Source organism: Helicoverpa zea, chromosome 27, assembly GCF_022581195.2.
Source record: "Helicoverpa zea isolate HzStark_Cry1AcR chromosome 27, ilHelZeax1.1, whole genome shotgun sequence".
In the NCBI taxonomy this organism is placed as follows: domain Eukaryota; kingdom Metazoa; phylum Arthropoda; class Insecta; order Lepidoptera; family Noctuidae; genus Helicoverpa; species Helicoverpa zea.
The window spans coordinates 1,196,593-1,221,527 of record NC_061478.1 but is presented as its reverse complement, the minus strand read 5'-3'; the positions used below and the strand labels follow the sequence as shown (position 1 = coordinate 1,221,527).

Here is a 24,935-nt window from a genome sequence, read left to right as displayed (position 1 = left end):
AATAAAATAACCCATATCCCTTGCATGTATTCCGATTTAAAAAAAAGTGCTTTTAGCGGCACGCAAGAAAAACACATATTTAATTAATAGCTATTGCCTTTTCATGTATAGCGACATATTTCTGAAATGACTAGACAATGTAAAAGTGCACTGGTTATAGAAATATTGCAACGAGCTATTCAGTTATTCACAGTAAATAAAAACATTTAAGAAGCCAGTAGCAGGAAAACATATTGCAACATACGAATTTCTTTTCATCTTGAATACATTTCTAGCATTTTAGCTCAAGATAAACGGCGAAATGTCGTAAGTCTAAATTCGGCATTTTTTTAACAATTTCATAGTTACATTTAGTGGATTATAGAGCTCTGATTTACTCAGAAATAACTATATGAAAATAAATAAGTTTGAGCAATACAGCAACTTTTTAAAGTTACTCTTCACCCCTTACAATTATTAAACATTGTAATTAATTAGGGTTTAAATAATAATCTCATTAAGACCCGATTTTCAATCATAACTTTTGTCTATGAAATAAATCAAACTCAAACATATTCACAATGATAAAAGTTATCTGCCAATTGAAAATCGGGCCAAGTAAAGTTATTTTTAGTATATCAGAGCCCCCAACTAGCATTCATTACTAACGAGCAATCGCAAAAACTTATAAAACACATAAATTCTACGGTGTTCTTCCTTAATCTGAAAAGGACGAAAGAAAAATAAAATGAACAAAAAATAGAAAACAAAAAAAATAAAAAAAGTAAACTATGTACATAACTGGCTAAAAAGCAGAAATTAACTAATTCTACCGAAATGTTTTATAAGGAATTGCAGTGTAGATTTTAGTACAGGCGTAGATACATGGTGTTGATTTGCACTTGTGCAATATATCAAGAGGTTGACATAAAATACGTAAATAATCGATTGGATTTGTGTTAGGGTGCAGCACGGTTTTAAGGCCTGTAACACACGCGCCGAGTTTAAATACGGCTAGTTGACATTGACGGATTTTCGAAAAAAAAAAAATACTTACCAATTTTTTTGTTGATTTGGGTTGAGAATCATTAGCATCCTTGAATATTGCACAAATGCAAATCAACACCTTGTATATCGGTTGCATCAAAATTCGAATATTTTTTTGCTACTTTTACATATAAAATAAACAAGTTACCAGTCAAAATAACAAAGTTTTACAAAAAAATTACAAAAGCGTCTTGAATTTTACAAAACCGCAACACAATATATTTTGATGAAACCGGTTGTGTGTTAGTAAAAAAAGGTAGAACTAACATTACAGTGCATAATGTGTTAATATATAACTTATTATAAATTAATTACTAAAGCGAATAGCGAGCAAGTTAGTTTAAAAACTATATAAAAATCTGATCTAATTTCGTACTAATACATGTTTTTTTCACATGACTGATTTATGTATAGGGTGACTGGTAAATAGTGACCACATGATTTTACTCATAATTACCAACAATTTCTCCAAAGATGCATATTTTTTATTTTTATTAAGTTCATCACAAAGACAAAGTTCAAAAAGCAGCTTTTATGTTATTGTGATAAAACTAATAAGAAAAAAAAGTCACTTACCAGTCACCCTATAAACATACACATATATATATTACATACGTATTTTACACAAAGTCGTAATTGAACTAAAATTTAAATAATGCAACGTATGAGAGCAAATACGCAGTTAGGTAATCAACCATTTTTAGCTTTTAATATTGTCATTTAAAAGATCTATTTTCTGTTTTTAAAGCAGATAAGGTTTATTGGGAAAACGCGATTTTAACAATCCCCCTTCATCATCACCTGCCTAGCCTTTTCCCAACTATGTTGGGGTCGGCTTCCAGTCTAACCAGATGCAGCTGAGTACCAGTGCTTTATAAGGAGCGACTGCCCTATCTGACCTTCTCAACCCAGCTACCCTTGATAAGACTGGTTAGTAGACTTACTGGATTCTGATTACCCGTAACGACTGCCAAAGATGTTCAATAACAGCCGGGACCTACAGTTTAACGTGCCCTACCAATCCCCCCCTAATATAAGTTATTTTCTATATATCACGAGAAATATCAACAATTGGACTTAGTCTATATGTATTTTGATCTAAACTACCCCTAATCTTGGAACTAAGATAAAAGGCAACCGATTCCCCGAGTTTCCCCCGTTTGGGGGAACTTCTCTCACTAATACCACCCCCCGCCCCAGAGTTTAACTCAAGATGGGGGATTAGGGGGCTTTGCTATCAGAGAATTATGGGTGAAAAGCATGTCTATTTCTATCTAAATTAAGTTTTAGGAAAAGTTTTATTTTTTTGAAAGCTTTTTTTTATATTTCGTTGCCCCCATAACTTCACTCTTCATTTATTTATTTTTACCTTTTTTTCTCTTCAACTATAACCATACATTTTTTATTATTATTTTTTAAAGATTTTGATAAAAATATACTTACATGAAGGTATATTTTGATCGGATACCCATCACCAAACATATTAGAATTGCTTAACTTTTAACGTGTATAATATAATAAAATGCACTTTTACCGTCTTACCACAAAAACTTTTTAACGTCAGTTTAAGACTTGTCAAAAAAAATGTCAAATTATGACGTTGACATAAGGTTCATTTTGGAGACACATTTTTTTTAGACAAGTGTAAAACAGTTGTTAAAGTTTTTGTAGTAAGGCCATTAGAATCCGGTTTTATAAACATGCTATCCTTCAATATTAATATAAAGAAACACTTGTGACTGGGTAAACGTTATTTGCAGATTCTGCTGTACAGTCAGATTCAAAAGTAGCTAAAAAGATCCAAAATTTTCATATTTTTTTATTTATTTACGATGTTAAGTAAATTTTGGCGTTTGTGTTAAAATTGTGGTTGTTAACCACTATTGAAAATGTTGATTCGTTTAGCTATCTAAACACCGCCACCCATTCGTTAAATATGAAGTGACAATGTTATATCATATAACATTATTAAATAAAATATGTGGTATTGGTTAGGTATCCAACTAAAGGTAAACAATGTAAATAGGACTTTACACAAATGCATACAAATCAACTATTGATAAAAATAATGGTAGACAATTTATTGTATTTTTATCTGCATTTTATTTTTGTATCTGAGTTTTTTAATTAAAAGGTCATATCAAGATTGTTTATATTTAGTTTAATACCTAACCAAATGGAGTATAAATATCTCGATTATAGAAGAAAAAAACAATTATTTATTTTAAACATGATCACTTCATTAAAACCGAAACCTCGCATATTAAATATTAAGTTTCTATAATTTTAATAAATTACCATAACTTCGGCAGATTTTTTCATATGATTTTTACAAATTAACATGGCTTCTTGTATATAAAGCATCTTGCAATGGCAACACTTTCTATATGTATTAAAATAAGTTTCATTGATTGGTAGCAAATTTTAGTTATCATTATCTACTGAGCCTTTTCCCAACTACGTTGGGGTCGGCTTCCAGTCTAACCGGATACAGCTGAGTACCAGTGTTTTACTAGGAGCGACTGCCCTATCTGACCTCCTCAGTTACCCAGGCATTACTGCACTTATTTAACTTAGGTTTAAATATTAAATATCATAGCTTTTAAAATCACTAATTTTGGAATGTATTTTATAATTAGGAATTGCCGAATTTATTATTTACGCGTAAATTTTATCCACTTGAACTTGCAAAGGATCATCATCTCCCGAGCCTTTTCCCAACTATGTTGGGGTCGGCTTGCAGTTTAACCGGATGCAGCTGAGTACCAGTGTTTTACGGAGAGCGACAGCCTATCTGACTTTGTCAACGCAAGTCGTCAAAAAGAATATTTAATTTAGTATTGCAATACTGTAAAATTCATCTTATTTAAATAATAATAATTTAATTTGGAATGCTCTACTTTTTAACAAGACGAGATTCTCGCCATGATAGTACATTTTAATTTTGATTTTTTTGATACTTCGTTGTCATGTGACTTATACTGATTTAATTGGGGAAAACTATACTAAACTAAAAAATATTGCTAATTTCAAACAAAAAAAAAACTTTTTCCAATAAAATAATACCGACTTCTATAATATACCTAAAACCTTCTCCTAATTCTGACTAATACTAAGCTGAAAACCGCATCAAAGTCTCACCAGCCATATAACAGGTTAAACCGTGAACCTCCTTTCTTTGAAGTCGGTTATAAGTCCCAATCAATAAAACTATTTTAATGTTCAAATATCATAAATAACATTCCGTGTTACGGGGGCATTTTAAAGCTATATACATTCCGTTTTAATACTTTTATTTTATTTTAGAACGTTTTTTTTATCGTATCGACTATAGTAAACTAAAATTTTTGCTATTGATACATCTATAACTTATTTAAGTAGGCACTTAAAATATACAATCTGGATAAAGGTACGTTTTGAATACCAGCAGCCGACTGCAACTGCCGACCGCCCATGCCGCGACTGCATGACTTTATCAGCCTACTATTATTATGTAATAGAATGTTTGTGAACTGAGTGTTGATTCTGAGTTTTGTAAGTTTACGCGCTCGATACGTAATTATAACTTGGCTGATGTAAAGAGTCGTATGCTACATGACATGATTCGAATATAGCACGTTCATTCATTTTTCCGGATAATGACGTTTACTATTTCGCAAGTGAGCGCGTTTATAATACTGGTTGTATACCGATGTGACTGTTTTAGTGCTGATGACAGCCTTTATTAAATAAACAGTTCTTAAATGAATGCTACATAATTAAGTTGTATGATAATTTACGTATCGAGAAAGTTAACTTGCAAAACTCGCACTAGGCACTCATGTAACTTTTTAAAAAGAGTGTCTATGAAGTTTCTTGCCGGTTCTTCTCCATGGGACCAACTTTTTGGAACCGTGCAACTAGTGTGACGTGCAAAGGCCTATTTGAGATAAAAACATTTGACTATGAAGTCGGCCGCAGCTGCACCCCTGGTTTGTATGTATTTACATCAAACCGTTTTAGATCGAAGCGGCAGCAGCACGTGCAGTCGGCAGTTGGCTTTTAAAATGCACAACTAAGTAATCATTATCCTCCGAGCCTTCTTCCCAACTATGTAGGAGTCGGCTTCCAGTCTAACCGGATGTAGCTTAGTACTTTACAAAGAGCCTTATCTGGCCTCCTCAACCCAGTTACCCAGGCGACCCAATACACCTTGGTTAGACTGGTGTCAGACTTACTGGCTTCTGACTATCGTGCCATCCGACACACAGTCATTGGTGTCTAAGATACACTTTGAAAGTACATACAAACTTAGAAAAGTTGCATTGGTACTTTTTCAATAATTACACTTAATATAATGTATTTGTGTAAAAAGTCCTATCAAGATTGTTTACCTAAAGTTTAGTGCCTACTCAAAAGAAGTAATATTTTTTTCAATGAAATAGCAATACTTTTAGTTCATTCTAGTCTTCGGATAACCTAAGCCTATACTTTTCATTTGATCGCATCGTTATGTGTTTAGTGTTATGGCGTTTTCGTTTCCTATAACTATATAGCTAGTCTTTGAGACTGAAACTATAATTAATATTGTACTCGAAACTAATGTTTATTTATATGTATTTAGTCGATATACAGGGCGTTCATTTAGTAACTTTTACTTGGACATTTAAAAAAGGTAAATTTAAAAGAAATAATGAGAGAATAATGTTCAGCATTTTGGAATGTCAAAAAGATATTTATATTTTTAAATAATTTTGTTGATAAAGTATGTCTCAAAATCCTGTTCCTTTTAAGAAATCAGTAGATATCAAGTGCCAGTTCCAAATCATTGGATGAAATATATTTAAAATGTTTTTCAAATCTAATCTCCTCCACCTTATTTAAAGGTACCCGATTTAGTACTAGGTTTAGGCCAATAACTTTCTTCGGGATGGTTTAAGTTTAGTACTAAAGCCGGTACTTTTTTTAAGACCACGTTTTATAATAAGATAGGCTGAGATTTACGCGTTTAGGTGAAGAAAAATTAGGATTATAATATTAGTAATAGATAAATTGCAATTTTCGATTTTATGAAAACTGAACACTCTGTATACCGACTAGGGGTGACTAAAAATTACTATTTGGACGAGTTCACTAAATGCTATTATTTACTAGTGTTTGGATAATCGCTTAGGCGGCGTTTTTGGCTTTAATCGGTCCCTCCTTACCTTTGTTAATCGCATTCTTTCGCACCTGGAAAAGATAAAGATAAAAAGTTAGAGGTAGGAAAGATAAAGATGGGTCAAACTTTATATTTGAAGTCGGTTCAGCACCTAGTAGGTATAGTTATCGGCACGGATATTGAGCCCTGACCTTCACCTGCGCAGAAGCGATTTATTGGTTTATTGCCTTATGTGTACAGTGCGCAAAGCGATCCCCACTCCTCCGCCGAGAGCTCAATATCCGTGCCGATAACTGTATAGACAGGGTTATTGTCGCATTTATAACATTATAACTAGCTGTACCCCGCGATTCCACTCGCGTATAGAGGGAACTACTTTCTGCATCCGGATAAAAAGAAACCTATGTCCTCACCAGACTTTATATGGCACACAATTTATATGGCACACATTTATATGGCACACATTTATATGGCACACATTTATATGGCACACATTTTATTTAAATTGGTAGATACAAAAAATGGATGGGTTTAGACATATTTCAAAATGATGTGCCTAAGTCAGTTTGTTTCATTAAAAAATCGATTAACGAGCTTAAAAGCGAATACGGCTTTGAAAATAGCTCCGTATATTATGCATATTTTTAATAAATATAGAAATCGCCGCAACCACAAGCTTATCAAATTAATTAAAAACAAAAATAATAATGAACGTTTTATTAATACGTTACAAATTATCCTTTCCAAACATATTAATCAGTTTTTTCCGGTTGCCAAATTATATATTTTAGTAATTTTAGTTAAAACTTGATAACAAAGTACTTCGCCTATCGTAGAGGACATAGTTATCTGAATCCATTAAAATATAGTAAATTAACTATTTTAGAACCATTATTACTGTCAATCATGCATATAGGTAGCTAAAAAAATTCGTGCTAATCAAGATTAATTTTAAATATTATTAGCTGTTTTCCTTGTAACTACTGCCAGTACCGGGATAAAATATAGCATGTTACTTGTAACTTTCCAACAGTGAATGAATTTTTCAAAGTCGTGGTGGCCTAGTGGGCAAAGAACCAACCCCTCGAGTAAAGAGGGCGCGGGTTCGATTCCAGGTCAGGCAAGTACCAATGCAACTTTTCTAAGTTTGTATGTACTTTCTAAATATACCTTAGACACCAATGACTGTGTTTCGGATGGCACGTTAAACTGTAGGTCCCGGCTGTCATTGAACATCCTTGGCAGTCGTTACGGGTAGTCAGAAGCCAGTAAGGCTGACACCAGTCTAATCAAGGGGTATCGGGTTGCCCGGGTAACTGGGTTGAGGAGGTCAGATAGGCAGTCGCTTCTTGTAAAGCACTGGTACTCAGCTACATCCGGTTAGACTGGAAGCCGACCCCAACATAGTTTGGGAAAAGGCTCGGAGGATGAGGATGAGGATGAATGAATTTTTCAAATCGGATCAATAGTTTCGGAGCTTTTAGAGAGCACACTGTAAGCTTCTAGTTGGCTAGTTTGTTTGGGCTCATAAATCAGAGATATACAAATAGGTATTAGACCGACTGAAAACTCTTTCTTAATAAGCTGTCAACTACCGGCGGACTGTTTATTCTGCAGTGTACGGGTACTATTAGGGTACAAACTTCATCATCATCATCATCCTGCCCTTATCATAATTTTATTCGTGGTCGGCACAGCATGTTTTTTCCTTCCATACTCTTCTATCTGCCAAGTAACATTCTTTCTAACCATATCGACTTTCACACAATCCATCCATCGTTTCTTTGGTTTTTCTTAGGGTAGAAACAAACAAAAAATGTATAGTCATCGGCACGAATCTTGAGCGCTGACCTGCACCTGCGCAGAAGTAATTTATTGGGTCCCTTTTGTGGTATGAAGTGAGGCGCGGGGGCGGGCTAAAGCGGTGATTGGCCCGCAGCGCATCGCGTCATAGCCGTCACTCAGGATTGGTTCTTTGCTAATAAATCACTTCTGCGCAGATGTAGGTCAGCGCTCACGATTCGTGCCGATGACTATAAATTATAAAAAAATACCCACATATCAAGCAAATCCGGCTTGCTCAGCATATCAGTTAGGGCCCTCATTTGCTCCGGCGACACGCGATGCGCGGTGGCTCGCGCGTGCGGGCCGCAGGCGCGGAGCGAGCCGGCGCCCGACTGGTAGGAGAATGTCGCGTCATCTCGCGGGACCACGCGCGGGTGAGCGCGGGCTGCGCACATACCTTAAAAGACGTAAAAAATATAATGAAAAATTGTTTATTGCTAGGAATTTTGGTTTTTAACATTAATGATTATGGCCCTAGATCCTTTACTAGGATTCCCTTGTGTTGCAGGACCTAGGCTCTGTGATCCGTTCACTAAAACTTAATTCTAGGACTTGAGAATTTGAGTGTGTGTGTGTGTCTGTATAATAACTGGATATTTTAAGTACTCTTGTAGGTAATTATGCTGTATTTGAGTAGGCACTTAATAAAGGTAAACAATCTTGTAGGATTTTTCTATAAAAATGCCCTATTAAACAAATAAAAATACTGGTTCAAATGGATGATTTAAGGTAACACACTGGTGCACTCACTATTCCTTCACTCTCATAACCCAATGGGACGGCAATCCGACACCACAGGGGAGAGGTGAAAGGGATGGGAAACCGACTTTATTCTTCACTTTCTTGAGAATGTGTCTTATAATCCAAAAAGAGAGAAACTATCTGGGAATCGAACCCGAGACCAAGTGCCTAGCCTAAGATTTCTCGAAAAAAAGAAAAAAATATTTGTCAGAATGTAGTTACAATAGGTGATTTATGAGAAGTTTCATACATTCTACCTACAGGATCATATTATGCTTATAATCTACTAATAATTATGAAATAATGCCTATAAAGATTAGCCAAGACAAACTTACCAGTAATAAATATATCTTCTAAGTGGAAGTAATTGGTTCTAAGGGCGGCCGCATACAACGCTTTCGCGGTGTCAGCCGACAGAGCATACCCGGTACCCGACAGGTATTTGGGGTACACTCTCCCCCCATACATGTATCGAGGACTATACCTGTCAAATAAATGATGGTAGAAATAATTAATTAAGATTTGGTAGTTTTTTGGGAGAGCGTTGTGGCAACACTGAGCAGCGAAATGACAGTTGGCGCCAATTGAGTATGTATTTCGGAAGCTGTCATTGAACATCTTTGGCAGTCGTTACGGGTAGTCAGAAGCCAGTAAGTCTGACAACCAGTCTTACTAAGGGGTATTGAGTTGCCCGGGTAACTGGGTTGAGGAGGTCTGATAGGGCAGTCGCTCTCCTTGTAGAGCACTGGTACTTAGCTGCATCTGGTGTCTAACCAGAAGCCGACTCCAACATAGTTGGAAAAAGGCTAGGCAGATAGATAGATAAACTAGAATAATTTCAGGATAGAGTTAAACGTCCAAATCTATTTCCTTATAACAGCTAAAACCTAAATAATATGAGGTAAATGTTATCTGCAAACCATAAATAGCCTTTAAATACAGGTGAAGGAAAATTGGGCCAGCAAAAAACCTAATATTATTTTAAGCATTTTACCTACAGATTATAGACATGGTAAATAAAAAAAGTAATTATTCCGTCTTTTGGTAACCCTAAAATAATGGACATCCCGTTTTACCATTGGCTACGGAACCCAAAAATAAAAAGAATATTTTAATTTAAAACCATATTTTTCCTTTTATATGCATGTTACTATTGATAACGGTACTGATATGCTTATAACACTAATTAACAAAATACTAACTTACCATTAAACTGTGAATAAAAAATAAAAGAGGAATTATCAAAAATGGCTTAATTAATACTGAAAAACAAGAGCTTTTTTCCTCTTCATCAAAACTAATCTAACTGGATTATGGAGGTCAGATAGGCAGACGCTCCTTGTAAAGCACTGGTACTCAACTGCATCCGGTTAGACTGGAAGCCGACCCCTACATAGTTGGGAAAAGGCTCGGGAGATGATGATGAGTTTCGAAGCCTTTAGGGTACTTTAGGGTTTATGATAGTAGTATATATAACTTACCATTTATTACTAGAATCTAGCACAGGTCTGGCTCCACATATAAGGTCTCCAATAAGCATATATTCTTTCGTATTATGGCCTTGTGTCATGGCATCGAATTTTTTAGATCTGTTTCGTAAGTTGTCTATTAAATTTGGCACATTTATATACATATCATCGTCTGTTTTTAATATGTAGCGGACTGGAAAAGAAATAGTATTTAATTTAGGGAGGTATTTTAAAATATAAAAGTATATATAGGTATATGCACGGAGTAATGAAAGATGAACGGAGATGCTATAATGCAGTAGGTCAGATGTCTTCTTCTGGGTCAAATACATACGGTAGGTATGACCTAAACGATTAGCTACGAGTGAACTAACGTAACGTTCGGGTTCTTTGAGACGATTTTTGGTATTACAAGAAATGATCGGGTCCAAACAAAGCGTGTAAGGGCGAAGACAGTAACGTTCCTCGTTCCCCGAAAACCGCATTTTAGTGCGGTACTTTCTTAGGAGATTTTCCGTTATGGCACCTCCGCTAGTCATTTTGTTCTCCATGGGTATTAGCTATATCACAGTAAATTACTGAATTTATGAAACATGTTTCATCAATCCGGTATTTTTTGCATGACAGAGTAACAAATGTACATAAATCATACTACTGATACTAACTTTCGATTGTTAAAAGCGAAATTAACTGTTACGGTTAGTCGCACCATTTAACTGTTACGATAACCGAACCATTTTCAGTAGTCTAGTCATATTGCTGATTTAACCAATGGGCGGCAATTTCACGGCTGGTTATGATTTGGCTATCGTTAAAGCTAAATTATGAATTATACATATTATGGCTGTATGGATTTTGATGAAATTTGAATGGAGGATTGACGGGCTAGATATTAATTATTCTTTAAGACAAGATAAAACGAAAATATTTTCAGCTTTGTAAAATATAACAGAGAGTAAGTTTTACATTAACTAAATATTAGAATGATAGAACATAGCCGATGGATGGATTGTGTGAAAGTCGAGATGGCTAGAAAGAATGTTACTTGTGAGATGACGGCAGATAGAAGAGTATGGAAGGAGAAAACATACTGCACAAACCACACATAAAAAATTGGGATAAGTGCAGGAGGATGATGATGATGAAAGATTAAAAGGATAACTTACCACTATTATTGCAATTATTATTAATCCACTTCAACATCATAATAGACTTCAAAGTTAAATTATTATACGAATCAATAAAACCTTCTTGTATAATATCGGCATATTTCTCAGATTCCTCCTCAATTTTATTCTGAATGGTAGAATCATTATCATTCGTTGGCAACCCCAAAAGAAAAACTACCTTATAATCAGGATCTACTATTTCTGGTAGAATTTTCTCTTTCATTTTTCGAAAGTTTTTATTGCCTTTTAACATTGTTAATACTTTATATAAGTCTGGTGTATCTTCGTAACCTTTTGGGGGTATTTTCATAACGTTTGTATCGTAATAATCGTAATTGGCTTCCGTCTGTTCAGCTAAGTCCTCATTCATATCGAATTGTGGCAACATTACGTCATCGTCAAACCTCTTCTCAGGTACATTTTCAGTCTTCACATTAACCAGATTGTCCTGCAACGCTTTAGCCAATTCGGGCAATAGCCTGCTAAAGCTGGATATGTCTCGTTTCAACCTATCACTAGATACATTATTTACATCGCTCTCTGAGTATAGATCATATGTATAATTGTAGTTAATATACTTTTGTTTAACAGCATGATATAATTTGGACATTTCTATATAAGTTCTATAGTTTCCCCAAGATTCTCTTATGGCTACGCGGCGGTCAAAGTTCAGAGTGGACGAACAGACTACTATTAATAAAAAAAGTTTTTTCTTTTGATCGCATAAGTTTTTAGGAGCATGTATTGTCGTTACGTTATTCGGTTGCACGTATATTTTCGTGTCGCGATTTGTATGCATTGACCAGCCCGCGACTGTTCCTGAAAATTGTCGGTTAAAGTGAGAAATACTTAGAAAATCATTCAATTTTGGTGTTGGTCAAAGCGGATAATTAATATCGGACTATGGGGACGCCATTACATATGGTTGGTTAACCTCATGATAAGGTATTAATTAGCTGGTTTTATGGGTGCTGCCACTATCGATAAACTATATACCTATTTAAATATACATATTACAACATCCAGACTACAGCCAACGAACATGCAGTGCACAGTACCGGGAATCGAACCCGGAAACGTCAGCGGAAACGATGCCCGTGTCACTATGCACAGGTGTATCAATCACCAACTTCCAGACTCCGGGGTGCTTTGTGAAAAAACGACGTTTCGGCTCGACCTGGGAATCGAACCCGAAACCTCGGCCACAGCAGTCGTGCTATGCAAGTCCTAGACCAACGAGAGTGGGGCCCGGTTTCACTGGTTACCTATTAAGTATCAGGAGATAAAGGCTGCTTCTAATTTCTACCAGATATTACTAACCGTATCACATGTTATTGAAAGTCTTTGTTAGCCTATCGGGAACTTATCTGCCTAAGACCAAAAATCATAGTGATAAACTATGATGTGATACTGACCATAATACATGTATAACTTACCTTTAGAAACCTGGTCATTAGCCTTATTATACACCGGTATATACAGAAGGACGCAGAACAATATCATTGCTGTGGAGAACAGGAAGAACTTGGCCAGCATGGTCAGGGTGGACCTCCTCTCGCGTTCCTCGTATTTTGTGACCACGTAGGGGGAGAACCGACGGGTTTTGTCATACCTGGGGAGGGAAGAAATATATTTATTTACCATTACTGAACGTGCCTAATGCGGCAAATAGATTCTTATTAATTATAAACTATTAGTTATTTAACAAAACATTTATTTAATTATAAACTAAAATAAAGAAAATATTCCATAGTTAACTCCTTTTGCTGTGCCCTAACAGGGTCCATAATATGTACCTAGCTAGTCCTAGTTTAAGCCCCTGTTTTTAACGACGTCAAAAATCATCAAATGATCCCGCTGAGGGAATGTCAGACTCTGACTAAAAACCGTCGTGTTCCGTCGTAGGCCTTTTATGTACCAGGGCCGCGGTAATCGCGCGAACAATCCCGCAGCCTCGGAGCTTTAAGCCCCTTGTAACATCATTGAAACACTATGGTATGCAAATAAATATGAATATGAATAATTAAATTCATAACTTGTGACCCCACCCCAGCGACTACGGTAAATATATGTCGGAGATAGTCAATAGTACGGTCACTGAACGAGACGCAAGCGCGCCCTCTGGTGGCGTTTCCGGTGAATCAACAATTTGGCGCGCTTGGCGGAGTCGTGGCGGTCAGTGAGTGTCGCGTCCGCGGAGCTCAGTCTTAGCGCAGTCTTGGTTGAGTCTTGGTTCTGTCTTCATTGAGTATTCGTGGAGTATTCGTTGAGTCGTCGCGTTACTGCCTTTCGTAACGTCTAGTGTACCTAGTGTTGTAGTACCGTTGTAGATCCATGTTGAAGTGTAAAGGTTCTTCTAACCTAACAGACAGACATGTGTTGCTGGGGAGTTTGTTCCGCCACTTCTTCTCCCCAGCCAAAACACATAGGAAGTGGTGAAGGGCGGGCGTTTTGGGGGCTGTCTTTTGTTCTTAGTAATTTGAATAAACGTTCTTGAGCGTTGAGTTCTTTTTGAGTTATCTCTTTACGATGACCCTAACTGATGTCGGACGATGTGCCATCCTAGATGTGCCCCTCCGACATATATTAAAAGACTTGCTTCTGTCCGCGGTTTCACCCTCGTCCCAAGATAACTGCTTCCCATAGCCGGATGGTGACAAAAATGGTGAGATTAGCAAAAGTTCTCCCGGGAGGGCTAGCTACCGTCTAATTTTAATCGATCCAGCTGTTTACGCGTGATGGTGTGACCATGGGATATAGGGGTTCATTCTTATGTTTATACGAACTGATCCCGCGAACTTCGTTTTTACCATTTATTTAAATAGTCAATATGTTATTGGAATACTATCACGGGACGTTAGTTAAACGACGTCTTTCTGTAGTTTGAACTTAATTAAATACTAAATATATAACGAGAAAATACCCATTAACAATCCTGTTCAGGACGAATCTAGTCAACCTACAAATCATCATCTTTCTAGCTCTTTTCCAAACTACGTTGGGTCGGAACATCTCATCATTTCATCATCGTTGGATCTTTCTGACCTTCTCAACCCAGTTACCTGGGCAACCCAAGGAACCCCTTGTTCTGGTAAAGCTGGTTTAGACTTTCTGGCTTCTAACTACCCGTAACGACTGCCAAAGATGTTCAAATGACAGCCGGGACCCACTATTTTAAGGTTACCCATCCAAAAAGTGACCGCGCGTAGCTTAACCTTTGTTCGATCGACCCGTGCGACTGTTAGTCTAATCTTATCAAGCAAAGTAGTCGAAATAATTGAGGTAACTACAGTAATAAGCATTAATAGGGACCATTAGATTTTGACAAACCAATTGCCAATTGACCTATTATTCGAAACGATGAAATTATCAATTTAATGTTACATCAATTTTGATAATTCTAAATATAGTGGCATAGCGAAAAGTGCTGGAGTGGAGACCACGGACTAGCAAGCGCAGCGTAGGACGTCCACCAACGAGGTGGACAGACGACCTTATAAAGGTCGCCGAAAGACGCTGGATGCAGGTCGCCTCCAACAGGTATCTGTGGAGATCTAAGGGCGAGGCCTATGTTCAGCAGTGGACGTCCTATGGCTGAGATGATGATGATGATGATGAGTGGCCTAGTGGGTAAAGAACCAACCTCTTAAATAGTAGGTTCGATCCCAGGTGAGTTAAGTACCAATGCAACTTTTCTAAGTTTCTATGTATGTACTTAAGCATATCTTGGACATCAATGATCGTGTTTCGGAAGGCACGATAAACTGCAGGTCCCGGCTGTCATTTGTACATCTTTGGCAGTCGTTACGGGTAGTCAGAAGCCAGGAAGTGGGACAACCAGTCTTACTAAGGGGTATCAGGTTGCTCGGGTAACTGAGTTGAGGAGGTCTGATAGGCAGTCGTTCCATGTGGCACACTGGTACTCAGCTGCCTCCGGTTAGACTGGAAGCCGACCAGAACATTGTGTGTGATTTGGGAATCTTCAATGATCTTTTTAATACGTTTAGATATAGGATACGAAATAAAATTCGAACGAAAGACATTGAACGAAATGTCAACGAGTGACGGATGCCACGTGACAGGTGACTCCTAGAAACTAAGAAACGCATAAAAACTCTTTTATGAACAACATAGTTGGAAAAAGGCTAGGCTTTGATTGGATGAAGAGTGTCTATGGTTTCTTGCCAGTTCTTCTCCGTAAGACCCACTCTTGCACCGTTTGAGTGTAGGTCCACTATTTAGGTTTGAGGCTGTAATAAGTCTATATGAAAACAAAAAACCTTTGACTTTGATAAAGAACTAAGGCTCATCTTTTTATTCGACTTCCAAAAAAGGAGCAAGTCCTTTTTAACGACGTCAAAAATCATCAAATGACTCCTCCCACTGTGGGGTAGCAGCGGTGAGGGAGTGTCAGACTCTTACTGACTAAACACCGTCGTGTTCCGTCGTGGGCCTTTTATGTACCAGGGCTGCGGTAACTCGCTCGAACAATCCCTCAGCCCCAGCAGGCTTTGGCCCTAATGGACCCAGAAGAAGCAAGTCCTCAATTCGGATTTTAGTTATATTTTTTTTATAGGTATTCTTATGAGAAGAGGCCTATGCCCTGCAGTGGGACAATAAAAAGGCTGATGACGTAAAACAGTAGAAAGCGTCTACCCATACTTGACCGACTCAAACAGTAGCTGACTAACGTGTTAAAACTACTAATTACATATTGATTGGTATTCGCTAATTAGCATTGTAGCTGGTCCTTCGTTTAAGGAGTTGGAACCGAAGCTATGCCAAGTGGAACATGTATTGTTTGTAAATGTAGGACTGGGTTGTTTAGCTGATGATAACGTGTGCCTAGCCTTTTTCCAACTACGTTGGGGTCGGCTCCCAGTGTAACCGGATGTAGCTGAGTATCAATGCTTTACAAGGAGCGACTGCCCTATCTGACTTCCTAAACTCAGTTACCCGGCTGATTATATCGTCAAAAAAAACTCGAATAAAAACCGGCGAAGTGTAAGTTGGACTCGTTCATAAAGGGCACTTATAACGTTAAAAAGGCAAAAAAAAAATGTCTGTTGTATGGGAGACCCAAATGCCAAACATCTTTGCAAATCTGAAGTTAGCCACTTTAGGCTTCAGGCAAAACACTACTGCACATGCATAGTGTATTGTTCATATTTTTTTGGCTATTATGAATTCAATAGAAACCACCTCAAGCCAAGTATTATTTTTAAAACAATTATTTAGTTTTATTTACTTATTATAGCTTATTGTACCAATGCAACTTTTCTAAGTTTGTATGTACTTTCTAAGTATATCTTAGACACCACTGACTGTGTTTCGGATGGCACGTTAAACTGTAGGTCCCGGCTGTCATTGAACATCCTTGGCAGTCGTTACGGGTAGTCAGAAGCCAGTAAGTCTGACACCAGTCTAACCAAGGGGTATCGGGTTGCCCGGGTAACTGGGTTGAGGAGGTCAGATAGGCAGTCGCTTCTCGTAAAGCACTGGTACTCAGCTGAATCCGGTTAGACTGGAAGCCGACCTCAACATGATTGGGAAAAAGGCTCGGAGGACGATTTACTTATTATAGCTCCTCCTTGAAAGTATCTGTACATATATACATACGCATCATGTAAATACGCAAAGAGAGTCAAAAACTTCATAATTACAAAGTTACTTGACGCGAACTTATTGCTGCACACTTAGGTATTATCTTATTCTAAGGGTCCCTTTGGTTACAATACTCTAAAAATATACCTGTGTGACAATAGCGGGCTGTCATCGCTGCCTCGGTCTGAGTGGTACAGTCTGTCATCATCGTAGCAGTGTTTATCACCATCCATAGATTGTTCTGTCAAACAAAATTACATGTACATTAATATTTATTACATGCATATACCAAACAATGTAATGAAGAGGAAATATTTCTTGTTTCATTCTTTGTTTGTACAGTCAACTTCAGGTCAGTGGTAACAGTTTTATAGGAAAATCGTACTTATTACTATTGAGTTAAGGTGCATGACAGTTACCACTGCCGTGCAGTCTACCGTACCCTTAAAGCTCCCAAACTATTGATCCGATTTGAAAAATTCTTACACTGTTGGGGCGCTACACTCTTCCCGAGTAACATAGGCTATACTTTATCCCGGTACGGTCGGTAGTTCCCACGGGACGCGGGTGAAACCGCGGGAAAACGGCTAGTCTATACTATCGCATTGTTTTTTTTACCCTAACTAAAGGCTCAGAAACTACTGAAACAATTTGAAAAAAAAATACTGTTAGATAGCTACACTCTTCCCATGTACCTAATATTATATTCCCAGGGCTATATTGTAACCCGGTATGGGCAATGGTTAAAAAATGTGAGTACCTATAGTTATCGCGGATGAAACCAATGACGTAAGTTAGTATTATTATAAAAGAATAGAATAGACCTAGTACATCTAAGAATACTAGACCCACCCAAAACAAAAATGTGAAAGACTGCCAAGTTCGATAATATGGGAATGCTTCGCCTATAAAAGAAGTGAGATCTGAAAAAGTACCAAGTTCCATACACATACCTCAGTTAAAAATAGTTACTTTTTAATGATGTTACTTGGAATGTTTTCATACACCTTGTTATAAACATACTAAACGCAATGAATCAAGTATTTAATTTTCTATTAAAACTTGCCAAGTAATCATCATTAAAAAGTAACTATTTTTAACTGAGGTATGTGTATGGAACTTGGTACTTATTCAGATCTCACTTCTTTTATAGGCGAAGCATTCCCATATTATCGAACTTGGCAGTCTTTCACATTGTTGTTTTGGGTGGGATTTCATTTATTTTTGTAAGGTTGTTTATTTTATTTTTTTCTTATGATGAAGTTAGTTAAAGGAATGTCTCATTTATACTATCTTTTAGATTTTTTAATATGCACTATGTTTCTTACAAAGCAATGAACTAGATTAACTAAATGGACTAGATTTACCAACTGACTGACATGACATGTTATCATATATTATGTTCGTGGATCAAAGTTACACATTCGTTATTTTCGAAAGTGATTCACACTTGGCCGTTTTCAGATTTTTATTTTACTTCTAACTACACTATTTTACTTCTAACTAAACTAAATACAAACCATTCGAAGATATATTATATAAATATAGATAAAGGACAATGCCAGGGTCTGGGCTCAAAGTTTGCCCAGCAGTGGGAGTAGTTCCAACTGGTTCCATAGTGCACTCTGAACATGAAATCCAAATATTTTTGAAATCGGTCCCAGAGGTCCCGAGAAAAACCGGTTCAAATGTTCTCCATAGATAGTCACTTAACAAAGCCTGAGCCATTTGCCCAGTAGTAAAAGTGGTCGAAATAGGTTCTTTACTGCACTGTTAACACGAAATCTAAATATTTTGGAAATCGGTCCAAGAGGTCCCGAGAAAAACCGGTTCTAATGTTCAACTTGAACAGTCACTTTACAAAGCCCAAGCCGTTTGCCCAGTAGTGGAAATAGTTAAAATAGGTTCCTTACTTCACTCTTAACACGGAATCCAAATATTTTTTAAATCGGTCCCAGAGGTCCCGAGAAAAACCGGTTCAAATGTTCTCCATAGATAGTCACTTAACAAAGCCTGAGCCATTTGCCCAGTAGTGAAAGTGGTCGAAATAGGTTCTTTACTGCACTGTTAACACGAAATCCAAATATTTTTGAAATCGGTCCCTGAGGTCCTGAGAAAAACCGGTTCAAATGTTCTCCATAGATAGTCACTTAACAAAGCCTGAGCCATTTGCCCAGTAGTGAAAGTGGTCGAAATAGGTTCTTTACTGCACTGTTAATACGAAATCCAAATATTTTGGAAATCGGTCCCAGAGGTCCCGAGAAAAACCGGTTATAACGTTAAACTTGAACAGTCACTTTATAAAGCCCAAGCCATTTGCCCAGTAGTGGGAATGGTTAGAATAGGTTCTTTACTTCACTCTTAAGACGGAATCCAAATATTTTTGAAATCGGTCCCAGAGGTCCCGAGAAGAACCGGTTCAAATGTTCTCCATAGATAGTCACTTAACAAAGCCTGAGCCATTTGCCCAGTAGTGAAAGTGGTCGAAATAGGTTCTTTACTGCACTGTTAACACGAAATCCAAATATTTTGGAAATCGGTCCCAGAGGTCCCGAAAAAAACCGGTTATAATGTTAAACTTGAACAGTCACTTTATAAAGCCCAAGCCATTTGCCCAGTAGTGGGAATGGTTAGAATAGGTTCTTTACTTCACTCTTAAGACGGACTCCAAATATTTTTGAAATCGGTCCCAGAGGTCAAGAGAAAAACCGGTTCTCATGTTAGCCAGCCATTGTTAGCTAGCCATTTTAAGCAGCCACAAACCTAACAACCTTCTTTTCTTGAAATAACATTCAGATAGTTAGTGGTTTCACTGTTAACAGGATAAAATAACAGAAATAGACGTTTAAAGGTAATTGTTGTTTCTCTTGCTTTTCAGTCTCTATCTACTACAATCAGTCCTAAGTTCGTGTAGCGTCATGCAATTAATATCCGTAATGGCAATGGAAAAATCTTATCAGGACGAATTAAATAAGCTCGAACACGAGGTATTAAATAGTTATCGTTGAGGAGTTCCCTCGTCTCACTGTCGTCTCCATCGGCAGGTCAGGTCTTAACCTCCACAGTTTTGTGGTGTCGGAGACATATACCCGAATGACAAGTTTTTATTCGATATGTGCTTACAATTTCCGAGAGTTCCCTATTGTTTTAAGGTTTCTATCACCAGACCCTGGACCGAATAACAAAGGAACTATTTGGAAAGTAAATCCTTTCAAACAATAAAATGATTGTTTAAATCGTTTTTTTTTACTTACGTAAAAAGAATACAAACGAACTGAGTGAGAAACTCCTCCATTTTTTGAAGTCGGTAAAAAAAATTCTCGTTCAATACCTCGTATTTGTCGATTAATATTATAATGCATTTCAATTAAGGTAATAAAAGTGGAATAGTTAAGAGTTCGTAAGGATGTTTTTCGTAATATTGAATAAGAGTCAAACCAGTTTTTCTCAGGACTCCCGGGATAGATTTCGAAATATTTCGGTCTGGGACCTATTATAAGCCTATAGAACATAATACACTATGCAGTTACTGTGGGCAACTCTTGAGCCCAACTTCCATACAAAGAATAGCATTGTCCTTTAGTTCGTTTTAGTTCCTTAGGGGTATAAATTTACACCGGGTATAAAACACCTTCATTATTTTGAAACCGACTCACACTTGGCCATTTTCAGATTTTTCCCTTTACCTTGACATAAAGACCTACCTCCATGCCAAATTTCAAGTCAATACGACCATTGGAAGTGGTCTAGGTTTTTGATGAGTGAGTCAGTGAATCAGTCAGTCAGTGAGTGTATAGTAAAAATAGCGATTTTCTGACGTCAATATCTCAAGACCTACAATAGGTATATTAATGAAATTTTGTATTTTAGATAAGTGAGGGGGTCTCAATAGATACTAGAAATTTGATATGCGTAAATAAAATAGATTTTGAGTTACAGGGGGGTCGAATTTGGCCCGAAATGGTTCGTGTAATATAACCCACGGCCGGTGTGTCGCTTTTTTTGCTCGAACTTGGCGGACACACTGCCGTGTGTCTAGATCTTATAAATGACTATCTAGATGCGGCAACGGTCTATTTAAAGTATATTAGTAATGGGTGACACAGCACGGCCCACATTTATTAAGATAAATACAATTTCTTAGTACGAGAAGTGGACCTACATTGATATTAGTGTAACGCTTATAAAATACTAGCTTCCGCACTCGTGTATCGAGTGAACGACTTTCCGCACATGGATAAAAAGTAGCTCATACATTTTTTTCTGATATACAAACTACCAGCTGATTTCCCACGGTTTCATCAGCGTCCCGAGGGAACTACTATCCGCACGTGGGTAAAAAGTAGCCTATACATTATTCTGATACATAAGCTACATTACTGGCAAGTTTCATAATCAATCATCCAGTAATTCTTACGTAAAAGAAGGATAAACAAACATTCATACATAATCACTTTCGCGTTTATAATATTATATAGTAGGATCTTAAATTGGTTAATTCTTGCTTTCTTCAACCTTCATAAGCATTTACTTCGTGACTAAACAACAACAAGAGTCGATCATATCGTTAACTAACACTCGGCACGGATGGGTGACCATCTATGTCATAATGCATTCTTCCGTATTTCGGCATGTAAAATTGGACCGTGCTATTTGAACATCTTTGTCAGTCGTTACGGGTAGTCAGAAGGCAGAAAGTCTGACAGACAACCAGTCTTTATCAAGAGGTATCAGGTTGTCCGGGTTACTGGGTTGAGGTAATCAGACAGGCAGTCACTCCATGCGGCGCACTGGTAAGTACTCAGCTGCATCCTCGAAGACTGGAAGCAAACTCCAAAATGATCCGGAAAAGGCTAGGCAAATGATATAAGAGCGATCAGAAAGTCAGTGTATAGGGTAGATTTTGTCTAGGTCTGTGTCGCGCCGAACTTTATGACGACTCAGAACATCGCGGGAACCGCTGCGCAAAAACAATTTTTCGGCATCATCGGGTTGACGGTGGTGCGGGAGGGGCCTCTGTGGTCGGAAGTTAGTAGCAAAACGTCATTAAGTTTGACGAGAACTTAACTACTTAATATAGGTATGTATAAAACAGTATCACACCTCTTGCGAAAATAGAATTCTTCAAACATTTTATATTCTACATTCGCACCACGGAGTAGGTAATGAATGACGAGCGGAGATGTCATACATAATGACTAGACATCGGATTATATGCACTATCAAAATGCCAAAATATGCATGCAAATATGCACTAAAAAAGAGCGAAATATGCACAAAATATGCACAATTAAAAAACCACTATTAGAATTAACTTTTATTTTCAGAACATATATTTAAATATACATAGAGGTACTATTAGTTGTAATTCTTGTGACAATATACAATTACATATTTTTCAAGGTTTTCTGCCGCAAATTTGTGACGTTTGTCACTTAAAATTAATTTATAGGCTGAAAATGACCTTTCGACGTCAACTGACGTTACCGGACAGAACTTGAAATTTGGCGCCATTTCTGCCGAGATATACTCTTTGGCGAAAGCGCACTGAGGAGAGCGTACTAATTATTATTATACTCTTTGGCGTAGTACAACACGTCTATCACGTATAAATACTGAAATATGCACTATCAATGAAAAAGTACCAAAATATGCAATAACGCTAAAATAATAGCATAATATGCATTTGCATATGCAAACATGCAAATGCATATAATCCGATGTCTAATAATGACATACAGGCGCCTTCTTATAGGTCAAATTCGTACGGTGAGCATTACCAAAACGATCAGTTACGAGTGAAATGACGAGGCGTTCGGGTTTTATGAGACATCTGTCAACGATTTTTAGTATTGCAAAATATTTACGAATCCAAAGAAGGCGTATAAAGATAAAAACAGTAACGTTCTTCGTCCCCCGTACACCTGTATTTTGGCGCGCTACTTTCTTAGACGATTTATGGCACTTTTTTTTTTAACGACGTTAGAAATCAAATGACCCCTCCCACTGTGGTTTAGCAGCGGTGAGGGAGTGTCAGACTCTTATTGACTAAAAACCATCGTGTTCCGTCGTAGGCCTTTTATGTACCAGCGCCGCGGTAACTCTTTCGAACCCGCAGCCAGTATTATGGCACCTCCGCTAGTTATTTTGTTCTCCGTAATTCACACATACAGATAGCATTTAAATAAAACAAGACCTATTGTCAACATATTTTAAGTGAACTTATGTGTAAAATGAGTCATATATTTGTCATTGTTATTTATAAACTAAGTTTAAATGTAATAAAGACGAAACGTGTTTTTGTTTGTACCCTAAATTCAACTCAGTATTCAATGATATAAGTGATTGACCAAACCATCAAGATTCTAGCTTATGTCATAAGTATAGATTAATTTATATTTACTAGCTATTCCCCAAAGGGAACTACTTCCAGCACCTAGACAAAAAGTATCCTAAGTTACTCTCAGTTTCATCAGTTAAGTATATGGCATTGCAAGTCCCATCAAAATTGGTTGAATTATTTCAGAGATTAGCCAGAACAAACATTTTTCTAATTTTAAATATCTATGGATCTGTGTTACTTTTTCGGAATTTTACATTTTCATTGAAATTCACTTTTTTATCTATGGAACAGAAAATAAAGTAGTACATAGTTTTATCTACTTCCTGTCAAACAATTTTATACAATAGAACAAAATAACAAAAAGGTATAGATATCTTTTATACGAATAAATACTTAAATATTACTCTTTTGTTAAATTCAACAATGAGGGTTTTTAGTTTTAGTTTTTAGTTTCAGGTTTTTATTGGAACTGTTTTAATTTTCATTGTAAATATATATTTGTATTTCTGTAAATATCTATGTAAATAAGGTATGACTTATAATGTCTAATTTTGGAAAATATAGCAATAAATATTTCTGAATACTATTATTTTAATACAAAGTTTATTTTGTAGTTAAATTAAAAAAGGTTTTAAAGGTTTTCTATGAATTCTTAAATTATGAAGAAATTGAATAATAGAATTATTAAGAAAAGCCATATATTTAAAGACACAAAAAGTAAATAAATTCAAGTAAGAAAATAATACTTTAGCTGTCTATTAAAACAAGATAAACAGCTCAGTAGTAAAGAAATTTTTTTTTTTTTTAATTTGTTTAGAAACTCCTTAGAACAACCATTGTCTATAGTAATTACAGAGCAATTATGAGTACTTTTATAGTTTATAAAACCTTTAATTGTCACCATTAAACAAGACTTGAACTTAAACTATAGTTTATAGTTTTTTCTCATGAATAAAACATAACATACCTAATTATGAATGGATGTTGGAATTTTAAATGAGGTGCGTTGTAACTAATGCCTACACAGTGCACGCTGTTTCAAGTTATGGAAGATACTTAACTGGTTTTTTTTACGAAAGTGTCATAGGTACAGAAAATATTTTTTATGGCATGAGTCTGTTTTTTGATGTGATATAATGAATAATAAGAATTTTGTGTGTGTTTATTGGTAATTTTTTCGATGTTTTCCATGGTATGATTTAATAAGCTTTATAGAAGCAAGACAAAAAAAAATACGCAAAGTTATTTTAAGTTACGATGTAATGTCATATTCAACCTCGATATAATTCTAACTTGCGTTCACCACGCTAGGTAACACTGCAATAACAACTTCGTAATTGAATTAGCAAACCTCTGAAAATCTCGGCCGTCATGCCATTCCAATAAGAAGAAAATTTTAAATATAAATAAACAATATAATGTAGAATCGTGTTTCTTATTCTACTCACCGTTTAATAGCCACTAGGCACTAGGAGTAATGAGATTCAAATAAGAAAAGGTTATGTTAGTATTTTCAAACCATTGAACAGTATTAACACTAATTAAATTATTATTTTACAATGAAAACAGACTATCACATTAAGTTTGATTCAGCTGCA

The 24,935-nt window shown here is 36.5% G+C and overlaps 1 protein-coding gene across 1 annotated transcript; it reads right to left on the bottom strand.

Annotated features, from left to right (window-relative positions):
- Positions 1–78: 78 nt before the first annotated feature.
- LOC124643282 lies at positions 79–24,935 on the bottom strand. The gene is made up of 9 exons (XM_047182199.1): positions 24,786–24,935; positions 17,142–17,235; positions 12,827–13,002; positions 11,388–12,209; positions 10,234–10,414; positions 9,088–9,236; positions 8,225–8,408; positions 6,213–6,237; positions 79–702 (listed from the first exon to the last, which is right to left on the bottom strand). The coding sequence occupies exons 2-9, from the start codon at positions 17,225–17,227 to the stop codon at positions 631–633; spliced, it is 1,695 nt and encodes a 564-aa protein (XP_047038155.1). The 5' UTR covers positions 17,228–17,235; positions 24,786–24,935; the 3' UTR covers positions 79–630.

Bases quoted from the DNA above. Each gene is read 5' to 3' on its own strand.
- LOC124643282 (XM_047182199.1), bottom strand. From the start codon at position 17,227: ATGGATGGTGATAAACACTGCTACGATGATGACAGACTGTACCACTCA. The intron at 10,415-11,387 runs GTAAGTTATCCT...TTTCTTTTCCAG, and splicing joins TAATAATTGCAATAATAGTG to TCCGCTACATATTAAAAACA. The intron at 8,409-9,087 runs GTAAGTTTGTCT...ACGTCTTTTAAG, and splicing joins AGAAGATATATTTATTACTG to GTATGTGCGCAGCCCGCGCT.